The sequence below is a fragment of the Betta splendens genome, chromosome 2, assembly GCF_900634795.4.
Source record: "Betta splendens chromosome 2, fBetSpl5.4, whole genome shotgun sequence".
Taxonomy (NCBI): domain Eukaryota; kingdom Metazoa; phylum Chordata; class Actinopteri; order Anabantiformes; family Osphronemidae; genus Betta; species Betta splendens.
Window position 1 is genome coordinate 19,389,868 of NC_040882.2, and position 10,558 is coordinate 19,400,425.

At 42.7% G+C, this 10,558-nt stretch overlaps 2 protein-coding genes across 2 annotated transcripts; one reads left to right on the forward strand and one right to left on the reverse strand.

Moving 5' to 3' along the window:
- Positions 1–1,234: 1,234 nt before the first annotated feature.
- On the forward strand, positions 1,235–4,759 carry si:ch211-63p21.8 (kelch-like protein 33). The gene is made up of 4 exons (XM_029142621.3): positions 1,235–2,179; positions 2,255–3,203; positions 3,286–3,456; positions 3,542–4,759. Exons 1-4 carry the CDS (start codon positions 1,387–1,389, stop codon positions 4,059–4,061), a joined length of 2,433 nt encoding a protein of 810 aa, XP_028998454.1. The 5' UTR covers positions 1,235–1,386; the 3' UTR covers positions 4,062–4,759.
- LOC114851076 (kelch-like protein 13) lies at positions 4,264–9,927 on the reverse strand. Its single transcript, XM_029142618.3, has 4 exons — positions 7,340–9,927; positions 6,250–7,189; positions 5,999–6,166; positions 4,264–5,876 (listed from the first exon to the last, which is right to left on the reverse strand). Exons 1-4 carry the CDS (start codon positions 9,219–9,221, stop codon positions 5,354–5,356), a joined length of 3,513 nt encoding a protein of 1,170 aa, XP_028998451.1. The 5' UTR covers positions 9,222–9,927; the 3' UTR covers positions 4,264–5,353.
- Positions 9,928–10,558: the final 631 nt, after the last annotated feature.

Here is a 10,558-nt window from a genome sequence, read left to right on the forward strand (position 1 = left end):
TAGTATTATTATTATTGACTCTGTGTTTAGGTTTAGAGTTGCCTCGTCAGTGGGAGCCTATGCAACAAGAAGTCTTTAAAAAGGTCGCTCTACAACCTGACTCAGACAAGTACAAGGCCGTAGCCCAGGGTTTCCTCAACACAGCAAATAAATACAGCATTCAAAAGGTGACACAGAAACACATTTCACAGTCAAACAAATGGTAGTGTTTACAAGGCTTAAAAAAACTATTAAACTTTTAAAAGAGCGTTTTTTTTATTGTTTCGTTTGTATTGGAAAGAATGTTTAAAGAATGAAGTCAGCATCATTTGACTGTTATGACATGTATGTAATGGAAAAATTTTGCCTTTGTGCTATTTCTTATCCAACACAGTCGTCATGTGCTGGTTAGGTGCAACACTGAACATTCTTACACAAACAACTAATCTCTTGCGCCCTGTCGTACTGTAAATCAAGTCTAAACATCTGATGCTCCATTTCACTGACTAATAATTTATGATATATGTTTGTCTTTTACACCCGGACTCTGGCTCCATCCTATCTGACTCCCCACCAGACCCAAGGCTGTTAAAGCCAATGCATCTTGTCTTGGAAGCTCGGTGTTCCTTCCTTTGGATAACAAGACATGACGATGCAGAAGTGAGAAAGCAAACATTCTCACTCACAGCGAGATAAGGTGGCGCAAACAATTCTATTGCTGCAGAGAGACATTCCACCAGAGCCAGAGAAAGGGGTTAAAAGGCAGAAGCAACTTGAGGATCTTTGCATCACACCCTCGTGGTGTGTGCACTGATCTCCCCAGCTGGTTTTTGGTTTGTTGATGTGCACGATCAACATTCATGCTTTTTGTTTGCTTTCCCCATTATTTTTATTTTCTTTATTATTTCAATAAATCCCTCAAAAAGGACAACTCTCTCATCTGCTTCTTTATGGAAAATTTCCACCACAATGTATATTTGTTGTTAGTTACAGTAGCACTAGTCTGGACTAGTTGGTAGTTCATTCAGTCATGTTATCTATTTACGTGCATCTAATGCTTTTGGCATTTCCCAAAGAGCTCAGACAGTTCAGAATGCACGTTAATCTCCAGTTGATTCTGTTGAAACTGAACCCCTTTGACCCAGCATCTAAGAATAGCAACTTGTTTATGCAGCGAAGAAAGCTGAGTCGAAGAAAGAGAGAGAGAGAGAGAGAGAGAGAGAGAGAGAGAGAGAGAGAGAGAGAGAGAGAGAGATCTGGGATCTATCTGGGATCTGAAGGTGAAAGAAAGATTTGGGAAGACAGAAAAAAACAAACACAAGACTAACAAATTCATCCAGACAAGACCTTTGCGTTTTGCTGATCAGCAATAAATAACCTAGCTTTTTCAAAAGGACAACGCTTGACATGGAGATCACCAGGCGTTACTTGCCATTGGAATGGGAAGAGCGTTGGAGGAAAGAGAAGGAGAGAAAGAGACGAGTCATGGAAGAAGGTGGTGAAGGTTTGGAGCAGGAAAACCATGAGCTGAGGAGAATTGTTGCCTACAATGACTCTAGGATGGGACTGAAAAGCTGGATGGATAAAAAAGACGGGTCAGAGGTCAGGACAAGTAGAAGAAGTCAGGATATGAGAAAAGAAGGCCTTGGTGATAATGGCCACACATATCACAGCGACACCTATCCCACGAAGATATTCCAAGCCCTGAAGGAATTTTGGGATTCATCTCTTCTTACAGACCTAACTCTGATCACTGAAAATGGCAGCAGTTTCCATGTACACTCTATTGTTTTGGCTGCTGTCAGTTCCTTCATCTTGGACACACTCAAGGAAAAAAAAGGGAAACTGTGGAACGGTAATAAGGATGTAGGAGCTCATAGGTGGTCGGTATCTCTGGCTACGGAAGTTGATTGTGCTGGGCTTCAGGGAATAGTGGAGTTTGCCTATACTGGGGCTGTGTTCTGCCTAAACAGACACACTGTGGCTCAGATCAAGGCTGCAGCACAAGCACTGGGGGCTCCTAGAGTGATGGATCTCTGCAACAAAGAGGAAAGAATAAAGGAGGATGGAAGTACAGAGAAAGAACAGGCAGCCTGCCCTCTAGAACAAATGAGGATTACTCTTCAGTGTATTGAACATCTGTGGGAAGAGAGAGAGGGATGTGATGTGGTTTTGCAGATGGATGGAGCTTCACTGTATGGTTAGTAGATTTTTTTGTATACTGTTGAAGAATACTTGCAATGGGTCCAATTGAACTTTTCCTTTTTTCCTCCAGCCCACAGAGTTATCCTGGCAGCCAGCAGTGACTATTTCCGTGGCATGTTCACCTGTGGAATGAGGGAATCCCATCAGACCTCTGTTGCCCTTCCTTTTGTGTTAGCATCTGAATTAGAGATTCTTATTGCTAGTTCCTACAGTGGAACCCTTTTACTCAGCTGGAAAAATGTCTTTGAGATTACCTGCACTGCTCTCCAGCTTCAGTTCCAAACCACCCTCTCACTTTGCCTCGATTTCATGCATCAGAAAATAGATGCAAGCTCCTGTTTGGATGTGGCATCATTTGCTGAAGCCTATGGAATGCCAGAGCTCCTTGAGCAAGCCAGTGATTTTGTACTTCAGAACTTCTGGGAGGTGTCAGTCACAGCAAAGTTTCAGGATCTACCAGCGGAGAAGCTTTTAGGCTTCCTCAGCAGCGATGGTCTCTGCGTACCATCAGAGTTGGCTGTATTTCGAGCTGTAATCTTTTGGGTTGAGGCTGATCCTGAAGAGAGACTTGGTCAGGCTGGCTTATTAATGACTGGGGTCCGCTTTCCCCTCATGACCTTTCGAGAATTTAGAGAGGTAAGAGCTGTCAATTTGCGCATGGAGTGTTTTGGAAACAGAGAGGTGGAACTCTATGGCTCTGCCCTCAAGCAGTTTGGATTTAGCCTGCCAACAACCCAAGATCAGTGTCGGGTCAGGCGACCAAAAGATGCCTTGATCCTAACCGGAGGAGACCAGCTCAACCAAGATGTGGGTCAACGCATACCAAGCAGGGAAGTGTGGTTTGTAAACTCCTTGCGCAGTGGCACAGGATTGGTAAAGGAGATAGAGTGGAGGAAGCTGAGTGAGATGCCAGACAAGCCAAAGTTCAGGCATGGAGCAGCAGTAATGGATGGAAGGCTGTATTTGGCTGGCGGATGCTATTTCTATGCCAAGGATGACATGATGAAATCCGCCTACAGGTAAAAAGAGTCAAGTGGTGCACAAATATCCTTTTTTCATGTAACTAATCACGCTGTTACTTTTCACATCTTCACACACCAGTTACGACCCCCAGTGTGACAGCTGGGAGAGGCTGGCTGACATGCAGGAGATCCGATCTAACTTCTCACTGGTGGTACATGAGAAGTGTCTTTATGCCATTGGTGGCGATAAGAACACCAACACCAACGTAGACAGTGTAGAAACATACAATCCAGACAGCAACACATGGAGGTAAGATTGGTAATGTCACACTTAAAACAAACTGTTCAACACAGTATCAGCCAATGTCTGGAGCCTCTTGTTTTATTTCTGCCAGCTTTGTCCAGCCCCTGGATCAGGCTCTAAGCGGATATGCTGCCACTGCTTTTAATGGCGGAATCTTCATCTCAGGAGGTTTCAACTGTAAGTATGTGTGTTTGGTTTCTATGTTTTTGTACCAGCCAAGAAGTGGCACCACCTACCTGGCAGACATGACCCATGACCGGGCCCAGCACTGCATGGAGGCCCTGCGAGGCCACCTTTATGTCGCTGGTGGAGTTCGTAACCTGGGGGAATATTACACCGACCAACGAGCCTGTGAGGTGTATGATCCTGTGACAGACAGCTGGACAGATTTTGCAGCCCTGCCTGTGCCACATGTGGGCGCAGCTTCAGCTGTCCTGGAGAGTAAGATCTATGTACTGGGAGGATACTGCCAGGATGACTTCAGTGAGTCTGGACTGGTCCATCGGCTGGATCCCAGCACACAGAGATGGGAGAGTATGGGGAAACTGCAGGGACCTGTTACTGACATTTGTGCCTGTCTGCTCCAACTGCCTGAACATCTAAGGCAGTAGGAGCCTGGAGCTGAAGGTTGATTCTTCTGGAAAAAGTTTTTGGAGTTTAAATAGAAGAGATTTCTTTTGCTTCTATTTTTAAATATTGAAATCAAACATGAATATAATATGAAAAAGTACTGGATGTAAACAAGATGATTATATAATTGTGCACAAACTTTACCTTGTTTCTGTGACAAATTTGTAAACCATTTTCAGCATATTGTAGTGGTTCTGGTGTTTATTTGTATTTATGCACAAACAACAATCAAACACAACACATACTGTAAATAAATTCTCTCACATAAAGGTAATTTTCTAAAACACTAGAATACAATTCACATGACAATAATAACAATAAAACATTAATATTTAAGGAAATCATAAAACAAAAAAGTTTCACTTCAGTCACTTCATACATATTGAGGAGCTCATTTTATCTTATTCTAGTACCGTATGCTCATGTCCCTCAAAATGCAATTACACTGTACATCACTAATCACTAATCACACTCACTTGAAACGATAGAAAAGAAGACATATAAAAGACATGCTGTTGATGGAGGTTCACCCATAAATTATTGTGTAGTCAGCTATGTGTGATATTGTTATATTGACATATATATGTGCTAAACTGCTGTACTATGTAAAGTCCTACAGTATGAGATGACCTTTGTTGGAATGTGGCTTCATGAAATAAATACATTTGCATTTGTGTCACTGTGGGATAAAGTAAAGTGTGTCATTGTGAGATAAAGTAAAGCCTGTGTAACAACAGCCGTATAACAGACCTGGAGTGGCACCCTTTCCGGCAGGTGGTGCCGTAGGCCACGTATTTCGCCCATGCCCAGAGCCGACCCTGTCTAATGCAAGTTATACTGTACCTGCCTGATCCTTTGACAGAATTGATGCTAAACCTAACTAGACACCAAATGTCATTACTTTAGTGTTTTTAAACATCTCCATCACCTACCTACTGTACCTTACTCTAATCGTTTCTGCCTCAAGTGGTTAAAACTGTGGTAACTTTTTCAAGTACTATTATATTCATAGCAAACATAGTAAAGAGTAGAATTACAGCACCAGAATCCATCAATCCAGTCATTTTTTGTGACCACATCCTTTTCGAAGTAAAGTAGGAACTATTCAGTGTGGGCAACAGAAAGAATACAGCCTTTAGGTTTAGTATTTAAATAACATGTGGTACTATTAGCATTATAAATATTCTTACAATGCAAGAATGTATTCTAAACAACACTATTTTTAAGTAGCATTACACACTGCTACACACAAGCTACTGTATCCCGTCTTATCCTACAAACGTAAATGTGGTGGTAAACACAGCAGAGAAGCTCGTATGTCATTGTTGGGTCCTGGCATCTTGCCCATGTTCTCCCATCTCTGTATAGTGGGATCATAACGATGGACCGTCTTGGTGTCTGTGTAGTCCTCCTGGCTGTATCCACCAAGCACATAAAACTTGCCCTCCAAGACTGTACTTCCTGCTCCTACATGTGGCACCGGTAGAGACGCAAAGACAGTCCAGGAATCAGCTGCTGGACTGTACACCTCACAAGCGAGCTGGTCAACAACACTTGTGTTATCATCTGTGGTGATTCCACCTGCTACATAGAGGCATTCCCCCAGGACCTCCATGCAGTGGAGAGCTCGAGGTTTGGTCATGTTTGCCATGTATGTGCATCCTGCCTCTGGGTGGTACAGAAACATCGATGAAAGAGACTGGTAGTCGCTGTTTTGTCCTCCTGAAACGAAGATCTTCCCTTGTAAAACCTTTGCTACAAGTCCACTAAGAGGCAAGTCCAAGGGCCAGGTGAAGCTGAAATAGAAGAAACAGTTTGTATTTGAGGGAGTAAAAATAAAAATATAAATATTAATGAATGTTTTTAGATTCTTCAATCAAATAACCCTTTGAGGACACACAATTCCCTTGCTATGTACCTCCAAGAGTTTGCAGTGGGGTAGTATTGTTCCACACTATCTATGTAGTCAGGGTCACAATGTCCACCTAGGGCGTATATTTTACCATCCAGCACAACAACAGAAAATGAACATCTCTTCTGCTGCATTTCAGCCAAGTTCTCCCAGTGGTTTTGAAGTGGGTCATACCTACAAATGTCATGAAAGATATAATTATAAAAAACAGAAGAGAACAGAAAATAATTGTTGTTTCTAATATGAGCCTTTCTCACCTGTAAACAGAATTCAGCGTGTCACTGATGCCGTAATACTTTTTGCCCCCAAATACATACAGTTGCCCTTTGAGAACTGCTACCTCATGACTGAACCTTGCTGGCTCTGGCATCTCTCCCAGTCGTCTCCACTCCATGGCCTTTTTTACCCCTATGTGGTTCCTGAGGGAATTCCCAAACCAGAGTTCTCTGCTGATGCTGCGACTACCCAGGTCTTCTGAAATCTGGTCTCCTCCAGTCAAGACCAGACTTTCTTTTGGCAGATAGACCCGACACTGTGACTGTGTTATGGTGTCACTGGAGCAGAAATCCTGAAAGACTTCTTCATAGAGTTCTTCCAGGCTGTGATCAGACCAGATATTTAGAGCCTTGACTTCTTTGAACTCCTTGAACGTCATCAGGGAAAAGTGGATCATTTTCATCAGTTCCTTGGCAAGTTTAAACCTTCTCTTTGGCTTGGCTTGGATCCATGCCATCACTGCTTTGAAAACGACAAGCTCAGAGGGAACACAGAGTGAGTGACTGCTCAGGTACCAAAAGAGCTGTTTGGCTGGAAGGTCCTTGAACTTAGCGGTCCTTGCCACCTTTTGGAATTGCCTCAAGACAAAATCATCAGCAACTTCGAGAAGCTGGACCATTTCATAAGCCTTAGCAAAAGATGCCACATCCAGGCAGTAATAGGGGTTCATTTCTTGCTGCAGGAACTTTAAGCACAAGGAGAGAGCAGGTTCGTACTGGAGCTGGAGAGCAGTGCTGGTGGTCTCGAAGATGCACTTCCAACAAAGGGGCAAATCACCAGTGTAGGAGCAGCTGATCAGAAGCTCCAGGTCCGAAGCCATTGGAAAGGGAAGGGCCACAGAAGACTCATATGACTCCCTCATCCCAGAGGTGAACATCCCACGAAAGTAGTCACTGCTTGCAGCCAGAATGACTCTGTGGGCTGAAGGCAACATGACAAATGGAAATTACTGATGAATGTAGAACTCTCATACTGTATAATGTAACCTTCAATACCAAATTGAAGTAAACTGCTACTTGTTAAGGCCTAAGTTTTTCTTGGTATAAACAAATTAATTGGAGGGCAACTCACCAGGAATTGATTCTCCCAGAGTTTTCAGAATGACGTCACACCCCAACCCATCGATCCACAGTTGATTGATCGACCAAAGGCTGATCATCCTTTGTTCTGCAGAATTCTTCTGTCCTCCAGATTTCACTGAGTTTTTCTTAGTACAGAGCCTCAGCACCCTGGGCATGCCTAGGGCTAGAGCTGCTGTCCTTATCTTCTCAACAGTGTCCTCGTTCAAGCATGCTATCATTCCTGTGTAGGCAAATTCCACAACCGCCTCTAAACCAACATGATCCACCTCTGGACCCAAAGACACCAACCAACCTTGCACTCCAACCCTTGTATCATTATCATTTCCTCTGTTGCTTCTACTCAAATGGTCCCAAATAAAGGAGCTGACCGCAGCCAGAACAGGTGAGTGTACATGGAAACTCTCACCATTTATCGTCCTCAAGGTTAGGTCAGTTAGGAGGGAAGAGTCTTTGAATTGTGTCAAGGTCTGGAAAATATCTGTGGGATAATTATCTTTGCTATAATTCTTTACCAAATCTTCATCATTACTGTCTTCATCTTCATCATTTGACTGTTCTGCTGGCTCTTCGTCATCTGTAGACTCTGTGTATTCTTCTTGAAGACTTGTGGGATCACCTTTAAACTCTTCCTCTTGAGGTTTCTGAGATTCTGTAACTGTTTCTTCGCTGTCTTTTCTTTCCTGAAAAGTCCAAGTTTCTAAGACTGGATTCTCATTACTACACGACTGTTCATTTATCTGGGCTTCAACAGACTGTTCTTCATCCTTAATCTTTTCAGAGTCACACAATGTATTTCCATGTCCCACTGTGTCAGAGTCTTCATTGTCCATGGATTTCATTGAAAAGGTTTGAAGGTCTTCTTGTGATTTACTTTGTGGATTTTCCTGAATAATCCCAGCTTCAGTTCTTGTTTCATGATTTACGTATTTCTCCGCTTCCTGATGCTCTTCATTCCCGTCATCTACATCCTCATTCTGCTCATCCCACAAATCATTATCCTCATCTTCCTCTTCAATCTTCATCTGTGCCTTATGATGATCTTCCTGTTGTACCCGCATTTCCTTTGTATCTAAAACCTCTTTTCCTTCAACCTCCTCTTTTAGAAGGAGAGCAGGGTGAGGTACCTCCTCATTCATCTTTAACTCCCACTCAATATTTTCCTTTTCTTCCTCCTCATCCTGCTCATTTTCCCACATCTTATTCCCTTCTGCCCCCTCTCTAATATCCACCTCAACCTCATGTTGCTCTTCCTGCCCTAGCTGCATTTCTCTTGTATCTAAAACCATATTTTCCTCCGCTCGAACTTCATCCTTATTCACTTTACCCTCCATCCAAATCTCGTTCTGTCCTTCTTTCTCTTTAAGTGCCTTTACATCCATCCCCTGCGGTGGCTCCTCATTCCTCTTTAACACCCACTTGATAGTTTCCTTATCTTCCTCTTTTCCTCCCACAACCAGGGCTCCAGTCACCAACGTTTCTTCATCCTTCCTTTCTACCTCAGTTTCCTTCTCTTTCTCCATTTCAACTACATTTACGGGTAGTCCATCATCTGCCTCAGTTTCTAATTCATCCCAATGGTTGATCTCCTTAACCCCTTTACTGTCCTTCACCTCCATTTCTTCTTCCCACTCCTCTACATTCTCCCCTTCCTCCTTTTCACAGTCTTTTTCAAATCCCTTTGCTTCCAGCTCACTCTCCATGTTTTGTTCAGCTTCTTCTGTGTCATCTTTCTCTTCATTCTTTTCATTCACCTCCTCTGCCCAATGGCTCACCCTTTCCCTCCATCTTCTTCTCCTGTTATCCTCCATTCCTCTCCTCCATTCCTCCCATCCATTCTGGATGCATGGATTAGTGAGTGCTATACTGTCCATTATAACAGTAATCTATGCTAATCCCTTGCTTGAAGCCAAAAGACTGCAGATCACTTACTTTGTATGTCCAGTCACACTCCACTGGACGTACTGGTATTGTTGTAAGCAGCTCTACTGTACGTCTTATCCTGTCTGCAGACACCAGAAGTGTTGTCTGGTTAATCCTCTCCTGCCTCCCTCTCTCCTCATATGTGAATATTCAAGAGAGGGATGAGTGAATGTGAGTCCTCATATAACCAAACAAGGTTCTATACACAGAGTTTTAAATCACTGTGTAGTCAAACATTTTGTCTCTATTATATATTTTTGGATGTAGTTGTTTTATTTTATTTATATGTTTTTGTTCCTTTGTTTTTGTTTCTTCAATGTTTTGTATTCACAAGTGTTTGCAAGCCATGCAGTTTATTTTTATCTTACTGATTGAAAAATGTTTGATTTAACACAATAGTGATTGCTGCTTACAGTTAGTACATTTATATTGTAAAGATTTTGGCCAAGCAAGTAATAAACAAGCAATGGTCTAGAGCTGGAGGCAGCTGGATTTCTGCCCATATGGGTCCATGAACCAAAACATCTCAAGGGAGCCTTGGCAGACATCTTTATACTGGGTAATATGACTTGGGGATCAGTATTAAATGCCTAGAGGGTCATCAGTGCGATCACGTTGCTCCTCCACATCCAAACACGGTGGAATCTGGGTCAAGGATTGTAAGGCATGAGAGGCTGATGGAGGCCAAAGGGGAAAACAAAACACAGTCATTTACACCTGCTTTGTTTCTACTGTTTTGTGGGTCAGATCACAATTGTTCCAACAAAACCGTTAGAAATTTCTCTACGCTGCAATCCAAAAGTTTATATTGTAGATAAACAAGTGTTTATTCAAATAACAAAATCTTAAATGCTTTGCTGCTAAACAAACTTTGTTTTCAATAAACCTCCGACATGAGGACACAACTTTGACTCAGAGAGGTTTAAAAAGCAGACAAGTGAAGCAAGTTAGTATCCAAACCGTGCAAAAAGGAAAAGCTGACTGGATTCACGACCCATTCACAACACACAGATGTCTGTGTTATTGAATGACTAGTAGAGGTACAGATGCTATTCTATTCACAGTATCACCTGCACTAAATGTCTACTTGTGAAAAGTCTGTTTCCACTGCAGTCCTGATGGTAACCATGACAACGCATGCAGTGAGAGGAGGAGTGAAGAGCACTAACCTCGTTATGGGCCCTTTCCTCAAGAGCGACAGTGCTGGGACATTTAGTCCTCTGTTTCCCCAAGTACTGCATGAACAATCTTATCAAAGGACTGTTTGTTTTACTTTGTGTGGAGTGGA

Bases quoted from the DNA above. Each gene is read 5' to 3' on its own strand.
- LOC114851076 (XM_029142618.3), bottom strand. From the start codon at position 9,221: ATGGACAGTATAGCACTCACTAATCCATGCATCCAGAATGGATGGGAG. The intron at 6,167-6,249 runs GTGAGAAAGGCT...TGACATTTGTAG, and splicing joins ACGCTGAATTCTGTTTACAG to GTATGACCCACTTCAAAACC. The intron at 5,877-5,998 runs GTACATAGCAAG...CTTCTATTTCAG, and splicing joins CCCACTGCAAACTCTTGGAG to CTTCACCTGGCCCTTGGACT.
- si:ch211-63p21.8 (XM_029142621.3), top strand. From the start codon at position 1,387: ATGGAGATCACCAGGCGTTACTTGCCATTGGAATGGGAAGAGCGTTGG. The intron at 2,180-2,254 runs GTTAGTAGATTT...TTTTTCCTCCAG, and splicing joins GGATGGAGCTTCACTGTATG to CCCACAGAGTTATCCTGGCA. The intron at 3,457-3,541 runs GTAAGATTGGTA...TATTTCTGCCAG, and splicing joins CCAGACAGCAACACATGGAG to CTTTGTCCAGCCCCTGGATC.